At 38.0% G+C, this 21,187-nt stretch overlaps 1 protein-coding gene across 5 annotated transcripts in view; it reads left to right on the top strand.

The window, feature by feature from the left end:
• RAD18 (RAD18 E3 ubiquitin protein ligase) overlaps positions 1-21,187 on the top strand; it is a 185,732-nt gene that overhangs the window by 138,043 nt on the left and 26,502 nt on the right. For 2 of the 5 annotated variants that reach the window (XM_030207277.1, XM_030207276.1), the window contains one exon: positions 2,589-2,764. The exons of 1 other annotated variant lie outside the window; for it this stretch is intronic. In XM_030207277.1, the coding sequence (XP_030063137.1) occupies positions 2,589-2,610 (22 nt within the window). In that variant the 3' untranslated portion in view covers positions 2,611-2,764. Of the gene's footprint in view, positions 1-2,588; positions 2,765-17,635; positions 17,700-21,187 lie in introns of those variants that run through there. 2 more of the 5 variants (XM_030207273.1, XM_030207275.1) reach the window with 2 other exon arrangements.

Genomic DNA, 21,187 nt, shown 5'->3' with positions numbered 1-21,187 from the left:
AACTGAGTTCAATTCCCACTGCAGCTCCTTGCGACTCTGGGCAAGTCACTTAACCCTCCATTGCCCCTGGTACAAAATAAGTACCAGAATATATGTAAACCGCTTTGAATGTAGTTGCAAAAACCTCAGAAAGGTGGTATATCAAGTCCCATTTCCCTTCCCTTCCCTCCCTTCATCCCTCCTGAGCATTTATGTCAAGGATACATTTAAATGTTTCTATCATATCTCCTGTCTCCCACGTTTTTTCAAAGTATACATATTGAGATCTTTAAGCCTGTTCCATATGCTTTATGACGTAGACTTTAAATCCACATCCGCATTGCTTACAATCTAAGTTTGTACCTAAGGCGGTGGAGGGTAAAATTATTTGCCCATCATCGGAAGAAGCAATCCAAAAACATCAATTGTTCTGAATGTTTTTCATTGATTTTTGTTTTGACAGGTTACCCTGTCTATGTATTTATTTGTAAAAGATTGACTTTGAAGAGCCAGTATCATTATTTAGTTCTGAGATTGCTCAATTTTTGTGTACAGATGTACTGGTAACATTTTCATCTAAAAGTAGTCAGCTGTTGAATTACAGCTTCCTGATCTCTTCTATAATGGTTTCCTTTAGGAGTGATGGGTTTTGTGGAAGTACATGACCTAATATTAGTGAATACACTTTTTTAAAAAAAAAAAACTTTATTTAGTATTGAGCTCATGCCTTTCCAGTCTTAGTTAAAGGGTGAGTTACATTCAAGTACAGCAGGTATTTCACCTAGGGGTAATGGAGGGATTAAGTGACTTCCCATGGTCACAAGGAGTATCAGAGGAGTTTGAACCTTGTGTCTCATTCACAGCTGCTCTAATACTAGCTACTACCTCACTTCCAGCTCAAGCTTGCAAATCCAAAATTTCCCAACAGTTCATTTTGTAAAATAGAGTGTAAACTAACCAGAAAAAAAGGAAACAATACCCTCACTTCAAAAGCAGCGACACAATCAAAGGGAGCTTCCAACATAGGAGAAAAGAGATTCCAGAGAAAGAGACTGCAATGCTTTATTAGTAATCCAGTGGTGATAGTAAAGTCCATATGAGTATCACCGAGACAAAAAACAAGATCTGTTCAATAGGCATGTAAAATCCACCAGAGAAGGACGCAATCCTACCCTAGGACCTGACACGGGTCGGTACGAGTGCCTGCTTCAAGGGTCAGTGTGTCTTTTTTTCAACTGGTTTGTTGCCGTCAGAACGTCCTCCTCCTTCCCTGGCTTTGCTGGGTTGCAATAAACAAAAAGGTTTGTGAAGACATGGTTTACTCCTACTCCCTTTGATTTTGTTGTAAAATAGTGTGCACCACCTGGATCTGGAAATGCGGTACGTGCTTAAAATATCACTATTTAGTAAAAATCAACTAATTAACTGTTTCTTCATACCCATATTAAGAACTGATAAATTGTAGGTGCATTTTGAGACTAATATAATATCAAGGTACCAATAAACTATATCTTTCAGACATTCTCTCTGTTAAAAGCATGTTGGTGTTAATGGCAACATTTGAAGAGTTTAGTTCCAAAACCTGTTTTTTCAAAGATGATTATATAGGAAACAGACTGCCCTCATAGGTAGCCATGGGATATGTGAAATTGGCACTAAAAGGCCTTTATTTGTAAGGTATATGATATTCAGTGGAAAAAAACAAACTTTTCTTATGTTGACTAGAATTCTTGAAAATAAACATGTTAATTTTTCCAGAAAACAGCCTTTTGCACTTTACAGGTTTTGGAACTAAGCACTTCATTTTTTTTTAATGTGCCCAGTAGCATTAAGTGAACCTCACTTTAGCATAAAACGTATTCTTCAAAGCCTTTCTGCAATGTGAAGAAGCAGATTCGTCATGTGGCCCTACTGCCAGGGATCAGGAAAAAAACAATGGGGAATGTATTTGCAGTGAGTAGATTAGCATCCAGGCCACAAGGTACCTTCACTGAATACTTGGCAAGATGTAGGGTGCATTAGATAAGCCGGAAGATACAAAGCTGCTTTTGTTTTAATTTTGCTGATTTTCACATTATTCTTTTGACTTCATTTTTATTGAACAGTTGCTTTGTTCTTCCTCTTGGGTGTTGTCATGCCCTAATGATCTGATCTGCATCTTAAGCAACATGAGATTATACAATGTTATGAGAGTGTTTGTGGTATTATAATGCAAAAGATCAACGAAGAAGATGCTTTTAAATCTTTGTAATATATGATTTTAATGAAGTGAACTCTCTGTAGAGAATTTACAGCGACAATTTGATGATCGAGAGTTGATTTAAGTTTCTTGAAATGTATTTCTGTCTTTAACTTATTTTTCAAAATAATGCCATGGATAGGAAATTTCAGGGCAAGCAGTGGAAAATACATGATAATCATTGGCATGTCTTCTGCAATAGCTCAGGGGTAGATTAAAAAATCAAGTCACATTGGTATAATGCTATATATTTGGAAGAAATCTTTTGCAATTAAGGCTTCAAGATAATGGAAGTCTGTCAAATGAACTGTGGTTCCAGAAGGATTATTTGAAACTGAGTAACGGTATCAAACTTTGTTTATTTTGACAGGCCTGTTCATAATCACAGCTAATAAAGAGCAGAGAATGGAGGCATAGGTGGCCTCGGGTTCTATAGGAATAAATCCCATCATCTCATATATGTATAAGCACTAGCTGACTTACCAGGTGTTGCTCAGGAAATGTAACATCTAACGACTAACATACAGGAAAAATGGTCAAATTGAAAATATGCTTTGTATCTATTCATCCATGTATATATAAATAAATCATATTTATGTACATAACATTGACAAATGCAGTGTTTTTTGTTTTAGAGTTAAGGGTGAGCACATTCAAATTTTTTGCAAGTCTGACTCTTGAGTGCATTATATAGCATTTTGCATGTGAAATGCAAGGAGTCTAGGTTAAAACACGCCACCATGACTGTCCTTGAACTTTATTGATGGAGAGTTTGTGTGTGTGGGTGTGCATGTTTCTCATAGACAGTGTATTCCCCAGTGTGATGACTTTAGTTTGAAGAACACTAGTTTTTATTTTAGTTGAAAGGTAGCCCATGGCCTTCCTGCGAAGTTTGCCTTTACTGGAACAGTGACCAAAAACTTATGAAAACACATTCAGAGATGAGAAACCTTTCCTTGGCAAGTTTTTCTCCATTTTAAATTGTTCTCTTACAGTGAATTATTTTTGTAACCTGTTGAATTTCTAATTTTTTTTCATTTTACTTCTTCTTTCTACTGTCTGTTTGCCCCATTCACTGTGGCCAGTTTTGCTCTTTTCATCTCACTCTATCTTTATCTTCCTGGACTGTTTCCCCTCCAGGATTTAACTTCTTATTCTTCTACTATCCCATGGATATTTGTTCTTGTCTTGTGATCTGTATGTATTTATTTATATTTAAATTTATTAAGAAAAAAACAAATCCATACAACACAATGAAAACCCCCAAATCCCACTGGTCACCAGACAAGATGTATTTATTTAGATTTTTTTTTTTTTTTAGCGCATTCCTTTTCAGTAGTAGTTCAAGGCGAGTTACATTCAGGTTCAGTAGGTATTTTCCCTGTATATTTACAATCTAATTTTCTACCTGAGGCAGTAGAGGGTTAAGTGACGTCCATAGTCACAAGGAGCAGCAGTGAGACTTGGACCATAGCCTGTCTGGCTCTCAGCCTGCTGCTCTAACCACTAGGCTATTACTCCACTCCGTATCATCACACCATCCTAACCTATTTTATCCCTGTATTCCCCCTCTTAAAAGCTGTCACTGTTACGTTTTTCTAGTCACACCTTCATTCTTTCCTCATGCCCTGCCATGTTACATCTCCTTTACCTTCAATTCCACCCCTTAGCTACTTCTTTACCTCTTTTGTCTGTCTCTGCTTCAACTGTATAGTCTGATTACCAACAGCGCCACATGATTGCTGATGGGAAGGGGACAGTGGTAGGGGGACCTGGGAGATGGATGGGAGAATAATGTGACTGAGGAGAATATGCGACCCAGCTTCAGGGAAAGCAAAGAAAATGTGTGTGACCAGAAAATAAGGCATGGAGGATGGAGGGAGCCGGAACAGCAGGGTTGCTCATATCTTATAACTCTGCAGCAGCTGTTGCACCTGGGGAGTCACATTGTACTAGGTGCCTTAATGATAATAAGCTATACTTATCTGAAAATTGTCTTCCATCTGGAGCATGTGCACTCAACTTACAAACATAGATTTGTGGCTAAAGGACAATACATTAAAAGCAGCTATAAATATGGCAACAGATCTTTGTGTAAGGAAAGTAAACAAAAGCAAGAGAAAAAGGAAACCGATATGGCTCTCCAAACAAGTGGCTGAAAAAAAAATAAAGGCAAAAGAGGTGGAGTTCAAGAAATTCACAGGAACTTAAGAGGAACATAGAAAAAAAAATACTGGATAAAACTCAAGCAAAGGGAAGTACAGCTAGCAAAAGCATAGGCAGAAGAAAAAATGGCTAAAGATGTAAAAAGAAGTGACAAGACTTTTTTTTCAGATATATCAGAAGAAGGCTACAAATATGGCGCATGATGAGGAAAAAGCAGACGTACTAAACAAATACTTCTGTGTCTCAGAGGAAAATCCTGAAGTAGGCTATCAAGGGTATACATGAGAATGGAGTGGATATATCACCATTCATGGAAGAAGTGGTCATGAACAACTTGAAAAACTGAACGTGAACAAACCTATGGGGCCGGTTCTTAACTTGGGAGACATCCTGTTGGAGCCTCTTAAAGTTTTATTTAATAGGTCCTTGGAGATAGGCGTGTTTCCACAGGAATGGAGAGTAGCAAATGTGGTCCCATTTCACAAAAGTGGAACAGTGAAGAAGTGAGAAACTTCCAACCACCAAAGTGAGGCTTACGAGCCTGTAAACTAATGGGGGCACTGCTGTAGGAAAGGATAGTGAACTTCCTAGAATCCAATGGGTTGCAAGATGCAAGGCAACATGGTTTTACTAAAGGAAAATCCTGCCAGACGAATATGATTGATTTCTTTGACTGGGTGACAAGAAAATTGGATAAAGGACATGTGCTTGATGTAATTTACTTGGAATTCAGCAAAAACCCTTGATATGGTTCCTCACAGGAGACTTGTGAATAAGCTGAGTAGGCTGAAATTAGGACACAAAGTGGCGAACTAGATTGGAAAATGGTTGATTGACAGACAGCTGGAGGAAATCTTTCTTTACTCAACGTGTAGTTAAACTCTGGAATTCGCTGCCGGAAAAAGTGGTTAAGGCGGTTAACTTAGCAGACTTCAAAAAAAGGTTGGACGGCTTCCTGGAGGAAAAGGCCATAGAATGTTATTGAATGGATGAGGGAATAATACACTATTTCTAGGAGGGGTGGGACAAATTGCTTGTTCTTTTGGCCGCTGTTGGTGACAGGGTGCTGGGCACAATGGACCCTTGGTCTGTCCCAGCATGGCGATGCTCATGTACTTAACGGAAGGTGGTGGTAAATGGAATTCTCTCAGGAAAGGAAGTCGAGTAGTTCAGTGCCTCAGGGGTCAGTGTTGGAGCTGAATCTATTTAATATATTTGTGAGTAACATTGCCAAAGTGTTAGAAGGAAAAGTTTGCCTTTTTGCGGATGACTCAAAGATTTCCGACAGAGTGGATATCCCAGAGGGTGTAGAAAACATTAGAAGAGATCTACAAAAATAGAAGAATAGTCTAAAGTCAGAGAGGTAAATTTAATACGAAGAAATGCAGAGTGATGCACTTGGGGTGTAGAAATCCAAAGGAGATACGAGTTAGTATTTTCATTTTTTTATACCATATGTCACTGTGCCTTTGACAACAAACTTATGTATTTCTAGTTTTGTAATATTACAATATATACCAATAAGAGTTATTTGACAAAAAAAAAACTGGTAAGCATGGTTCAGGAGAGAGACCTTGGGGTGATAGTGTTTGAGGACCTCAAGGCGGTGAAGCTATTTATTTATTTATTAGGATTTATTTACCGCCTTTTTGAAGGAATTCACTCAAGGCGGTGTACAGAAAGAATAAATCAAACAAACATAAGCAATAGACAATTACAGAAGTAAAAATATTCAAATAACAGTACAAAATATGGCATAGTATACTACTTGCAATTTCAACACAATATGTAATACATTTTAATAGACAGCGTAGGGTATAAGCAAAGAGGGAACATATAGATAAGGCAAGAGGAATTAGAATATAAGGGGACTAGTTTAAAGAAAGTTGCACATGAGGTCAGAGAGGTGATTAAGTATTATCTCAGCTAGGGTAGGAGTGGATAAATGATGTGATGTGGCTGTAGTCAGTAGGATGCAAGGTTGCCTAGAGAGAGGTATAACCAGAAGAAAAAAAAAGAGATTAATACCCCTGTACAAATCATTGGTAAGGCCACAGTTGGAGAACTGTGCTCAGTTTTGGAGTCTGTATCTTGCTAAGGACATGAAAACTAGAAGCGCTTTAGAGGAAAGTGACAAAAATGGTATGGGTATGCGCCAAAAGATGTATGAGAAGAGACTTGATGAGTTGAATGTGTATACCCTAGAGAAAAGAAGGGGTGGGGAGGTATGATACAGATGTTTAAAAAGTTGAAATGTAGTCATATACAAACAAATCTTTTCCAGAGATGGAGACGTGATAGAACTAGAGGACACAAACTGAGGTTGTATGGAAGTAGACTTAGGAGTAACATCAAGAGGTACTTTTTCACAGAAAGGGTGGTGGATGCCTGGAATGCCGCCCTGGGGGAAGTAATGGAGACAAAAATGGTATGGAATTTAAAACATGCATGGGATAAACACGTAGCCCTATATGGAAAGAGAATAGAATCAAACTTGACAGTGCCTAGGTTGCAACTTCCCTAGTTGAGAAATAAGGCTAGTGCCAGGCAGACTTCTATGGTTTGTGTCTTGAAAATGGCAAAGGCAGAACAGAATCTAAAATAGAAGTTTTATAGCACACGCAAAGCACATGTTGGGCAAGCTGGATAGATCATGCAGGTCCTTAACTGCCTTCATTTACCATTCAACCATATGTTACTATGTTAAGCAAGATTTTCTGAAATAGAAGAAACTCAAAGTAGCAAAAAGCATGGAACTGATGTCAAGGTGTATTGAGTTTTGAAATGTGAGATTACTCTACAGACATAAGATGACAGGTCTTAGCTCAGAAGAGCTTTCCAATTTGAACTTATAGGAAGGATTCTGGAAAGCATACCAAGGTTTAGGAGGCCAGTTAGTCAACACAGTGAGTGATAGAGGAGTGTCTTAAATCTTACAGCAAATATTGAGATACACTGCCAGCTCAGTTTTAATAAGCACAACTGATGGCTGTAAATGACATGACCAGAACAAGAGAAACTGCAGGATGCGATACCTTATTCCCAGAGTGGATAAACCTAACTTAGACTTTCTCTACATCAGGAAGCAGGTAAAAGTCTGGCTTTTCTCTCAAGCCATTAATACATGTAGTGATTGACTATCCACGCACTCCACACATTCGTCGTGGCTTATTCAATTGAACGTATAATTTGCCTTCAGTTTAACTATCCAATGACATGTACAGCCCATCTTGATCTGCCTATTTCATTGCATTAACAACATATCTATGTTGTTTGAATGTTCTAATGTGTGCCTATGAAGATGTTTCATCTTATTGTGCTTGCCATTTTCATTTCACATCTGTGTTGTTAATATTTTCCTATGCTGCCTTTGTATTCTACTATCATTATTATTCTGCTGACATCATATTTGATTTATGATTATTTTACTTTGTTGGTAAATGTTTATATTTCTGGTAACAGAATCATGTTAGTCCTACTACTGGGATTCAGTTTACCATCTTCAAGTTTAAGTATTTATGCTTATTTTGTAATTTACTCTTGTTAAAGCTGACAATTTTGTTAACAGTAAATGTCAAGCTGTACCTGCTGGAAGAACCAGAGCAGACACTATCAAGTCCAAAGAATCTTTATTAAAATGAACCCGATGTGGCTGCTGCTTCTGTGCTATCTGCCATTGAGGAAGTGCTGATGTCATCTTGGATGCTCAGTTTTACTACCAGGGCAAAGCATAGTGTATCCCTGACTAGCTGTTTTAGTTTTTACCCCTGATGCAGCCTGTTAACGAAACGTGGCCCTGTTGGGTTCGTTTTAATAAATATTCTTTGAACATAATGGTATCTGTTCTGTTCCTTCCTGTGCGTTGCTGAAAGACACCAAGTGCCTCTTTTCGATTCGGTAAGCTGTACCTGCTGTACACCATCATGGGTGAATCATTTCATAAAGGCAGTTTTTAATCCCAATAAATAAAACTAATAAAGAGTATTTGGATCTGGCCCAGAATGGTACTGTCAAGAGCAGCAGTACTTCTTATACACGGTATTAAAAACCAGATCTTAGAGAAGATAGATTTTGAGTATGGAATTTCAAAGGATTATCAGAATTGATGCTATTGGAGAGAAATTATGTGCTAAAGAAAACCTGAAATCTTTTAACCGGTTTTAATCTTGTTTTATATAGGATAAAATGGAGGTAGGTATTCCTGTGTTAGCCTATTTTTAAAGATAATAGAAAGAAGACAAGCAAAATAAAATTATGCCTTTTTTTATTGGACTAACTTTTAATACTTTTTTTGACTAGCTTTTGAAGGCATTATCATTTTCTGGTCAGAAATGTGTAAAAAAATAGCAAACATCAGAGGTAGTGCACTGACCTGATAGAAGAAGCAAAACAGAGTCTGAGAAGGAGCAGAGAGAGCTGGGGGATCCAGGCCTTTGGTGGTGGGGGGGGGGGGGGGGGGGTTACAGAAATAAAGAACTAGGAAGGAGAAGAGAAAAAGAGCTGGAGGGAGTTGGGTTGGGAGTAGGAAGTTGGTGAAGGAGAGAGATACTTGGAGGGGTTTACCTATGGAGAGCAGGAGTTTGAGAGCAAGCTGGGGATTGATCCTAAGAGGAAACAAAGGAAGAGAGCAAGCCCAGGAAGAGGTTCAAGAAATGGGTGATAAAAGTTGAAATGGGGTTGGGATCAGAGCTGATTAAGGAATAGAACTGCAGAAATATTTAAAGTTATGCATCTTTGAGTAATATTTTTCTGTATTGCTTTATAAATTATTACTCAAATATAGTGGTTTATATTATAGTATTTGAACAAAGACTGCAAAAAAAAATTTTTTTTTGCATTGAATTTCCCTGGGGTGAAGTTCACTTAAAAAAAGTAAAGTATCGCCTACAGTTCAGGGTTCAAATCCTCCTCCTCCCATTGATCCTCCTTATGACTTTCCTTATGATTAGCACCAACTTAGCCTGTAAACTATCTGGAACAAGGAACTACTTACTCTACTCTAGGACCGCTGCTTTTTAATATATTTATAAATGATTTAGAGATGGGAGTAACTAGCGAGGTAATTAAATTTGCTGATGACACAAAGTTATTCAAAGTCGTTAACTCGCGACAGGATTGTGAAAAATTACAAGAGGACCTTATGAGACTGGGAGACTGGGCAGTTAAATGGCAGATGACGTTTAATGTGAGCAAGTGCAAGGTGATGCATGTGGGAAAAAAGAACCCGAATTATAGCTACGTCATGCAAGGTTCCACGTTAGGAGTTACGGACCAAGAAAGGGATCTGGGTGTCGTCATCAATAATACACTGAAACCTTCTGCTCAGTGTGCTGCTGCGGCTCGGAAAGCGAATAGAATGTTGGATATTATTAGGAAAGGTATGGAAAACAGGTGTGAGGATGTTATAATGCCATTATATCGCTCCATGGTGCGACCGCACCTTGAGTATTGTGTTCAATTCTGGTTGCCGCACCTCAAGAAAGATATAGTGGAATTGGAAAAGGTTAGCTTTCGAAGGTTTCAAGAAATGTATTAAGTTATGTCCAATAAAAAAGGTATCATCTTATTTTCTTTTCCATGTTTTATTTTGTTTGATTTCTATTGATAACCTTAAGAGTGGACTAACACGGCTACCACACTCCTCTACTTAAAAAAGGTTTAAAAACTCGATATTTTGAGCAGGCATTTATTTGACCAGTGAGAGTAATAGACAAGTCATCTCTCATTGTTCACATAATTTCAAATTTTGTTTTTCAAACAAATAAAGTTTTATAACCAGTGACATATATGTATGTATTGTAAACCACCTTGATGGATGATACTACAAGGTGTCTGGTAAATTTAAAAATAAACTAAAAGTAAAGACTTGCTATGGGTTGCTGCTGTTATTTGATCAGCAAGTGCAAGACTGATCCTGTAGTTCCCAGCTGACAGTGGAGAGAAAGCAGGTGAGAATGGAATGCAAGCAATGGTTGGTACATGCAAAGGGTCATGTATTTTTCACCACTGAGCCCAGTACTACTATCACCAAACTTTCTCACCAGTCTCAATCCAAGCACCCCCCAGTGCAGTAAAGGAGTGACATTGCTAGTTGAGTTCCATTAGCTTGGTTACTCATTGTTATGCTCGTCCCATCACTGTCATAACAAGGGAATTATGCAGGACCATATGTCTGTTCATTAAACGTTTTTATGGGGTTATAATATAGCTAATTCAATTTAAAAATAAAAACTTTCTCCAAAATTTCCCTTTTATACCCAATTATTACCATTTCATAATTAAATTATTCTTCAAAACAAAGCCATCAAAGTATAAATTGATTTTGTAAAAACAAGAAATGAAAGTGCGTGTGTGGATATGCTGTCCACATAATCTGTGATATGTTGCCATTATGTTGTGAAATATTGTCTCATATATTTTGTTCCCCTCAGGCAATAGATCATAAGATTGGATGGGTAGCAGCAAGATGCAACTCTAAGGATAAGTTTGTCTTTAATACAGAACAAAAAAGTGACTGGGTGTCATCTTAGGTGGAAGGAAAATTAGAAAGACTGGTTACTCTGTAAATTGTACACCTCCTGTTCTGCTAAATCATTTAAACAATCAAGTTACTACTACTACTACTTATTCTTTAACTAAGATCTTCAAGAGCCTTATTAGTGCAGCAAACGGGAATTAAATCTGAAAGCTAGATCAATTTTTGTTTTCTCTTTTAAGCAGAAAAATTGTTGTTGTTGTTTTTTTTTTTTGCAGTTCTGTTAATAAACTGCATCTTTGGTAATAGCTTAAAACAGAATGCAGGACAGCTGGAGCTCTCTTTTTTAAAATATTAATCTTGATGAGTGTTCCTTATGCAGTCTCACTTGTAACTTTGATCTATGGATTGTTTTTAATCTAATTTTGCCATTTTATATGTTCCTATGGATTTAGTTCAATATTAGAAAAAAAACAATTTGTGTCAACCAGACCAGTGCATAATATGTGTGTGTATATAAAACCTTTTATACTTAATGGAAACGTGCAGCACTGTACAGCAGTGTTAAAAATGATTCTGAATGATGGTAACATTCAGATATGGTAAGTCTCTTCTTGATGAGCTTAAAGTCTATTTGGTTACCTGAGCCATTGAGAAGGAGTGTCTTGTCCAAGGTTGCAGAGTGTGTCAATGGTAGAAATGGGATTTGAAGACTAGGGGCCCTGTTTACTAAGGTGCGCTAGCGTTTTTAGCGTGTGCTAAAAATTATCGTGTGCTGAACGCTAGACACACCCATATATTCCTATGGGCGTCTCTAGCATTTAGGATGCACTAAAAATGCTAGCACAGCTTAGTAAACAGGGCCATAGGTCTCCTGACTGTCAGCCTTCTGCTCTATGCACTAGGCTACTCCTCCTTCATTAATAATCTAGAAAAGGGAACAAGGAGTAAGATAGTCAGATTTGCAGAGGAGACCAGTTTGTGGCGATGAAGGATTGAAGTTTGATTCTCCTACTTTTAAGCAGTTCTCCGTTCCACAGATACACCTGTTCAGCTGAAGGTTTGTCCCATAATAATTTAGGAAAAATGGGTAATTGTGAAGCCACATCCATAATATATACCAAAGCAAAAAATAAATTAAACCAGGGTCAGGCCAGGACACGAGTGATACTTTAACAAGAAATGGTTTGGTACCAGCCAAGTTTCCATTGTACAAAATACGTCGGTTTTATCTAAAATTATTTGTTATAGAAGAAAATGTATTTGTGAGAAACATAGCACTTACTAAAGCAATCAATAGATTCTGAGTAAGCCTGCTCTTATAAAAGCAAGGAGAAGCCAAAGAATAGGTAGTGTGATTTCATGGTATTGCCTGCCCACCTAGACTTCTTGATCCATAATTATCCTAGCTACAGATTACCTGAACTAATAAATTTCTGTGAGAGCTCGTAGAGCCTGTTGTTTCTTTCAAAGGGGCAAAACTTCTTTGGTCAAGATCGTCTGTAGCCACAAAATTAAGTTCTTTCTTTAGAGATGGTGACTTCATGATAACATCCTGGTGGTGGAAGGGATCTGGCCATAAATTTGAAATAAGTCTGCTGTTTCCATTGATCACTGTTAGAAAAATACATACACTTGACTTAAAACTCAAAACAAGCGTAGCATTTACATAAAACTATATATATATATATATATATATATATATATATATATATATATATATATATAAGAAAAAAAAAAAAGAAATATATGCATAAAATACAGAGAAGTCAGTTTAACTATTGTTCAATATTTTGGAGCAAGATTTTCATACTTTCCCATTAGATTACTGGAATAAATGTGTTTCCAGCATTTCCTAAATTCTAAGACGTTAGATATTTGATGTTGGCTTGGTGGAAGTGTGTTCCAGAATATGGGTGCAGCTACAGGAAAAACTTATTTCCTGAGTCTCATACAGATTACTTTTGGATGTACCAAACTATCAGCATGCTCATCTACTTGAAGATTGAAGAGTTCCTCTGGGCCTATAAATCTTAAATAATGCAGCTTCCATTTCAGATAGTTCGTGGTTAAGAGACTTTTGAGGACCAATATGCTTAAAGTAGCTAATGCATGGCATACAGGAGTAGAGCTGCAGACTCTATATGTGTTTTCCCACCAGTACATAATTTTGGGGCTATTTGTAATGGCCGTAGAACTGAATTTTGAAGACCTGCCAGCATCTCGTTACAAAAAAATCAAAATGTGATAAAACAAGTGCTTGATATACTGTACATAAATTCTCAAAACTCATATAAACTGAAACGTTTTCTAGAGGTAGAAACTTAACATCTATAAACACTATATGGTGCCTTGATTGAAATTAAAATTAAAAACTTTTTTGAAATAGTCTCTTATTTTTCTCAACGTTTTCATGCTTAAAATTAAAAATTAGGAGGAAAAGACCTCATTTAGACCTTAAACCACACTTTTGGAACTTGTTGTTTCCTATATGTGTAGTTGGTCAAACAACTATTAACTGTTGTTGAATAGACAAAAAAATTGTATATGTTTTAATTCCCAATAACTTTCATTCAACAACTGTATATAAGAAAATTTTTTCTTAGCTTGAGCAGTCTTGCTCTTAAACAGCTTCAAATGTTCGTCAATTTTTTCTGAGATGCTGTCAATTCCTAGGTAGAGGACCCAACGGGGGCCCATTTTGCTATGGCTTCTTCCGGAGACCCCCACCTCTTTCTTGATGATATCTTGTGCCTAAATTCTATATATAAATTTGCTGCAAAATTATATATAGAATTGCTTACAGTAAAAAGTGTAAAGTAAAACTTGATGGTAAGGGTGCCAAAAAATTAAAGAGCATAAAACATGTTTAAAAAGCGCCCTTGTGAGAAGGCATGATCAAGAAAATGGAGAAAGGGGCAATGGCATAAAGAGATGACAGTATCTCTGTAATTATAGCAATAAAGTTGCCGACATGAAAATGTATAATATATGAAGGGTGTGTATGGTTGAGATCACGAGATAACTAAAGCTACCCCTGTGTCATTCACATTAAAAGGTCTAAAGTAGAACTAAACAACTAGAAAATAGAAAGAGGGATGTCTTACCTTAGTAATGCAGTATAGTCACAACGGACTGCTAGAAAGCGAGAGTGTGTTAAGCACTGTATTTAAGCAAATTACTGAAAACTTTTGTGGAGGCAAATAGTAGAACTGAATTGAAAAGAGGTTAGTTATTTAAAGAAAAATGAACAGCCACTATCCATTTAATGTAAAGGTGAGATATAGTGCCAGGTTCAATTCATACCTAAATCAAAACGACTGGAAATTTGTTGGATAGGACAATGGATGTATAACTCTACATTATCCACCCCCCCCCCCCCCCCAAAAAAAAAAAAAGAATCTGCTACCGGCCACTGTTGGAGCTATAATGGGTGAGGAGGTCCCTTGGTCTGACCCAGTTTGGTACTTGTTCTGTTTTGTTCAGATCTCATGCCAAATAACATTTTAAATTAACTGTTGCAAGGTAAACACAGAATAACAATCTGTTATTCTGAAAGGCACTTCATAAAAATGTTAGTCTTCATATTTATTTTCTAAACTGCATAGTATTTATATGAACAGATCATTTTTGGAGCATTTTTGTATGTTTATAGTTAGAACAGCCACAGTATTTCAATGCTCGGTCATGTTACAGAACCACTGCTCCATATCAGCCGCTCTTATATCTCAGTGAAGGTAGAGTGCAATGACAGCTGAGTCATCCTGTTGGTTGCATATAGCCCTGCTCTTTGTAAGGTAATACTGCTAACAAAGATATATACTAAGATGAAAAATTCATTTGTCAGGAACTGTGGCATGTAGAAGAGCTGGGCTTTTTCCAATGGAGATGGGGAGCTACAGCTTTGGCATTGGACAAGCCGAAAATGTACTGGCAATCTTCATCTCTGCCTTTATTTTTAAATACTTGGGTAGGAGGCCCTATTAGCATCCTGCAACAATGCCCTTTGCCTCCTATTAAATCATTGTAGAGAGTTAAGCCATGAACATCTTGACTAGAAAGATCTTGTGTCACATAATTGTGCAGTGATCCCTATGGAGTGGATGTTTCGGGGGGGGGGAGGGGAGGGTCTATTTCATTTTAATATTGTATTTGTATTGTAGCTACAAGACACTGAGGCATATTTTCAAAGCACTTAGCCTTCCAAAGTTCCATAGGTTTCTATGGAACTTTGGAAGGCTAAGTGCTTTGAAAATATGCCTCACTGTCAACCAAGACCTGAAACATAACATATTGATATTAATGGACGATCTAAATGCCGATGTTAGAAAAGACAACAGTGGTTGGGAAAGGACAATAAGAAATGCACAAAAGTTCTTCACCCATTAAACTGTACCATTCCCTCATGTTTTTGTAGCCGAAATGCGTGACCCTACGTTTTTTTAATCATTAAATCTAAGCTGCCAAATTCCAGACCATTACCCTAGCTTCGCTAAGTCCTTCCTCATGTTATCTGCACCATCAGGGGTGTCTACATTATTGTAGATTTTGGTATCATCTGCAAAGAGGCAAACCTTACCAGACGGCCATTCAGCAATATCGCTTTCAAAAATGTTAAAGAACCAGCCCAAGAACCGAACCTTGCACCACACCACTACTAGCATCCTTTTCTTCATAATGAGCACCATTTACTACTACCCTCTGTCAAATCTTTTACTCAGCCAGTTCCTGTAGTTCCCAACCTCTTCTTTACTTCTGCTTTTGTGAAGGGGGGACCACATCAGTTCTTCAGTCCTCCGGGACCACTCCCGAGACTAGAGAAGCTTTGAAAAGGCCAGCCACCGGAGCTGCTAGAACTTCCCTAAGTTCCCTCAGTACCCTTGGATGTATGCTATCTGGCCCCATCACGTTGTCTACCTTTAGATTAGCCAGCTCTTCACAAACACAGTCCTATGAAAATCGTTCAGGGACTCCACCCTTCCATTCCCATTTGTGTTTGTCTGCGGTCCTGCTCCTGGCCCTTAAGCTGTGAAAACAGAACAGAAATATTTAAGCAATTCTGCCTTGTCTTTATCAGTTTCTACATATTCTTCTCCTTTGAGTCTCACAATGCCACTTTTGCACTCCCTCTTATCACTAACATAGCTAAAAAAAAGAAAATCGTGTTCCTACATTTTACCATATTGACTATTTTTTTCTTCCATTTGCATCTTTGCCTTCTGATGACTCCACCAGCTTCTCTTAGCTTTTCCAGATATTGTCTTCTGTCTTGCTCTTTCTGCGACCTCTTGTAGTTCTCTTTCCTTATCTTTTCAGCTGCTACTTTTGAGAATCAGAGACCTCCTTTTCCTTTATTTATTTTCCTTACAAAAAGGTTTATTGCCCTTAAAATAGCTCCTTTCAGTTTTGCCCACTGCATTCCAGCTTCTTCCAGATGTTCCCATCCAGACTATAGCTCCTTGAGGCAATCCCCCATCTGAATAAAGTTAGTATTTTTGAAGTCCACAATCTTCATTTTTGAATGAACCTTCTCCACACCTTTCTTAATATTAACCCACACCATCTGGTAATCACTGGATGTCTGATGATTGCCTACTATAACATCAGAAACACTCTCCCCATTAGTAATCACCGAGTCCAATATGGCCCCATCCCACGTGGGTTCCATTACCAACTGCTAAAATAGTTCCTCCTATAGAGAATTCAAGATCTCCCTGCTTCTGAAAGACCCTGCAATAGGGATACTCCAATCAACATCTGGCTTATTAAAATCACCTATTAGTAGTAGTTCCCCTTTCACAGCTATATGTTAAGTGTCTAATCTCTGTCCATTTCTTCTATCTGTGAATGAGGTCTGCATATCACACCAATGTAAATGCATTTGCCATTCCCTCTTTCCAGATTAACCCACTGTGTCTCTTCCTTACCCTGTAGGTCCTGCAATTGTGTGGCTTTAATATTATCTTTACTGTATAATGTCACTCCTCCCTGTCTTCCTACCCTGTCTTTCCTGAACAGATTATATCCCAGTATAACTATATCCCAGTCACGGTTCTCTGTGAACCATGTCTTCTGTGATCACCACTAAATCCAAATCAGCCTCTTCCATCACAGTCTCAAGATCCAAAACCTCATTTCCCATACTTCGGGCATTAATATATACTGCTTTCCAGATGTTGCCCCTTTTACTCATTTGTGTACAGGTATTTAATGCTTCACTTACCTGAGGACGCGTACTTACCTGGGCGCTTTGATCAACCTACCCCAACCATTCTAGTTTAAAGCCCTCTTCAGTCTGCTGCTCTTCCCTTCTTTGATAGATGGACACCGTCTCTGTTCAGCAGCCCTTTGAAGTTCTTTTTGTCATATTCTCTGATGCAAAGGTTTCTCCTAAAACCAGATGATGTACACCAGATGGTACATGAATATGAAACACTGTTATTTTTGAATTGCAGGTTATGTCCAATTTGAGTACGTGTTTGTGTTATAGTAAACAATAAACAATTGTATTTTTTTTGTAAGTTATTACCTCTGTTTAACATATAGGTGAATTACATTATCTGTAACAACACTCTTGGGTTAAAGTTGCTCCTATTGTACTTAATTAACTCTTAATAACAGTAGAATTATTTCATGGAAACAAGTCATTTAGCTTCAGTTAATATCCTTCCAATGGGACCCTGAGAGGATCCAGCCCTTATGCATTTGAGGGACCAGTGACAGGAGTATTGTTTTAGTAATTTACTCATTCAGTGTTATTGTCTTTACCCTTTTAGTTCAAGTTCAGACATTTTGCGAGACCTTGAACAAGCTGAGTTGTCTGAAGAATCGCTAGATGAGTAAGTATGTTTTATATATGATTGTCTGTCCTCTTTCTCCCACCATGACTCACCAGAGATATTTTTGAGGACGTGCAGCATTATGCTCTTCACCAGCACCTAGGTCACCCAACTCACGGTTCTAAAATGCAGATAAAACAGTACTGCTGCAGGTCTTATTTTACTCTCACACTGGGATTAACGCCTGAGAACAGTGGATGATGGCAGAGAGAAAGTGCATTGGTTTATTCTGCCCAATTGTCTTTCTCAGGGGTTACATACTGCTTTGGATAGGTAGCCATATACATCTTCACATTGTTATGGAATGGTTTCTCGGCTTCCCAACCTTGCGATCTTGTTTCTTCCTCCCAACGTTTATCCATTTGTGTTTAAGTTCCATTATAATGCTGATCACCACTACTGGTAGCCAGTTTCAGAGCTTATCTTGTTAACTTACTGTAGCTTCTATTATTAAGCCAGTACCCAGGCCTTCCATTCCACGTCAACATCAAGCCATAAAAGAAGCACCAAGAGCCTTCATAAACGGGACACACTTCTTTCAATTGTAAAACTTGAAAATCAATCTTCATTTATGGACCCGACATGGGCCGTGTTTTGGCACACAGCACTTGTGTCAGAGGTCAAATGTGTGCTGATATAGGATGAATTTCATGTGCAGCCAACAAAAGATGCTCCTGTGCACTGAAGGAGAGAATCGTTTGGCATGTTAGGAACTAAATTGGTCCCTTTGTTCTTTGATGAATAAATCGAGCAGGGAGAATTAAAACTGAACCTCTTTATTAGGCACCAAAACTGGAGACCCGACACAGGTCAGTGTTTCGGCGGCAAGAGCTGCCTGCTTCAGTGGTCACAGAACTGGGTTGCAATTTTCTTCCATCTACCATCCTCTGCACAGACCAGGGACACAAGTGATGTCTTGTGATTTAACAATGTTCCTCAGCATTTGGTTCTAAATTAGTCTTAGGTTTCTTTCTGTCACAGAAAGCTAATGACCCCCGAAACCTGTTCTACTGACCTGCTAATCAGTCGAGATATGCAAAATAAATATGCACATAAGAAATGTGCATACATTGGAACCCTCTCTACCTCCAGGGACTGGAAATGGTAGGAACATAAGAAATTGCCATACTAGGTCAGATCAAACATACATCAAACCCAGTATCCTCTTCCAATAGTGGCCAATCTAGATCACAAGTTACCTGGCAGGATCCCAAAAAGTAGATAGATTCCATGTTTCTTAATTCCACGGATAACCAGTGGGTTTTCCCCAAGTCCCTTTTAAATAATGGTTTATAGTTTATTAATATACCGCCTTTTTTGAGGAACAAACCAAAGTGGTGTGCAATAAAAATTTATAAAAGAAAGTGAAAGCAGAACTCTGATAGGAAAGAAACAGTCATCTGAGAGAGAAAGCAAAAACATACACTCATTCAAAAAACTGAAATCTCAGTATTGGGCACTGCAGTTTATTCATCCCTTAGCAGAAGGGACGATCACTCTGCCATAAAGGCTGTTTCAAACAGATGTGTCTTTAGTGCAGCATGAGAAGTAGTATGAGTCTTCCAATGGAAGATGTCGTGGGAGTGAGTTCCAAAGGGCAGGAGCCAGAAAGTAAAAAACTGAATTTCTAGTGGAAGCCCAATGTGGTTTAGAAAGATGAGGGAGGGCAAGTCTGTTATCATTTAAAGATCGAAGAGTACGTGCAGAAGAATAGGGGGTAATGAGTGTAAATAAATATGCTAATACACCAGTATATAAGACCTTATGAACTAAGGTCAAGATTCTAAATGTAATCCTATGTTCTGTTGGTAACCAGTGTAATTGCTTTAACAACGGGGGTGGGGGGGAGTGCATGATCAGAATCCTTTGCCCATGCTCCAGCCAGTTAAAGGGAACAGGGTGTTGACGTACAGATTAAACTTGTTTCCTCCTTTGCAACAGAACAGTGCTTTGCTTCAAATCTTTTTGATGGGAGAATGTCATTTGAGGTAGACCACAGAGAAATTTCCAGTGTAACTCACCTTGAGCTACTACTGAAAAAGGTGTGAGCAAAATCCAAATTAATAATAATAAAATCCTCATTATGTGGGAAGGACAAAGTGTATTATTTTTATGTTGATGAGTTGCAGTATTTGTGATGCTGGTGGGGGGAGGGTGGGGAAGAAATTCATTTCTTCCTCACTGTCTGAAAAATAAGAAGTGCTTAGTCCAGTATCAAGTTGTGCTTATCAGTATGATATCTCTGCATTCATTTACATAATCCTGCAGTACTGAAGTCCACAAAGCAGTTTGGCTACTAGCTGAATTGCTCCTGTAATAATATCATCAAAGCTGTCCTGGAGGCATGTGAAGTACTTACTTAGGCTCTGAAAAAGGAAACAAGCTGCCTATGTGATCAGAGTGGGTGGCGGTCTGTAGTCTGAAAATAATAAGAACAAAATCTTGCAGCCTTTAGACACTTGCATTTTATATCCTCTTAGTTATTATGAAGGAAAGTTTCTTCCAGGTCTCAAAATTAGTTTCCACTTAAACTTGCCAGTGTGTTAACCTTGAAGGCCAGGCTAAAATCTATACTACTTTACTTTTCAGATGTTTTATTTTCCTGCAGAGAGAGCGGTGTCTTTCAGCATACTTATTAGGCTTGGCATTGTGGCTTTGATTATTCCATGATTGTGTGACGCTTGTGAGCCCTAGAGCCGTGGGTACTAGTGAAAGCTGAACAATGAAAACCATTGCAAAGACAATACTAAAGAAAATGAGGGTCATAATTGCAAAGTAATAGAAGCAAAATAGTTTCTTCTTCGTACTACTGAGAAACAAGTGCACACAACTTGTTTTTCCTTCCCTGCCTTTTTTCCCAGTGTTTTCATACCTGGATCATAAAGAATTGCACCATTTTTCTTCTTTATTTTTATCTATGGGTTCCCAGGAAAGCAAATTAATCTCAATTTAGTTTATAAATGAAACTGGATGACTGACACATCTGTCTGGCCAGTGACATTAAGTGTGAGGGATTCTGATACAAGACTGTGGATAGCGGGTCACAGAGAGGATGCTGGAGGTAAAACTGCTGCCCTCTTTTTTTTTCTCCTCTACTATTGGAAAACTGGAATGCTTCCTCCTTGTCCCCCTTGCTGCGTTTTTCTTAGTAAATAAATGCCTTCCTGGCTCGGACCAATGGTCCACTGAGCCTAGCATTTTGTCTAAATGATGCTCGCTTCTGGAAGTAAAAGTTGGTGTTTCCTATGTCTGACTAATAACTGTTAGTGGACCTGTCTTTTATTTATTTATTTATTTTTATTGCATTTATATTACATTTAGTCAAACAACTTAAATGTCAAGAAAAGGAAACATAAATTTCAGTTAAATACATAAAACAATTAGGAAATAGTTCAAAACCTTTAGACCACAAATTCAGGATTCTGGACAAGAAACAAGGAATAAAATACAAAAAAGAAAAAAAGAAAACTTTTAACTCTAAGAGCGGCA

This window comes from Microcaecilia unicolor, chromosome 6, assembly GCF_901765095.1.
Source record: "Microcaecilia unicolor chromosome 6, aMicUni1.1, whole genome shotgun sequence".
Classification (NCBI taxonomy): Eukaryota; Metazoa; Chordata; class Amphibia; order Gymnophiona; family Siphonopidae; genus Microcaecilia; species Microcaecilia unicolor.
This window is presented reverse-complemented; position numbering and strand designations above follow the sequence as displayed.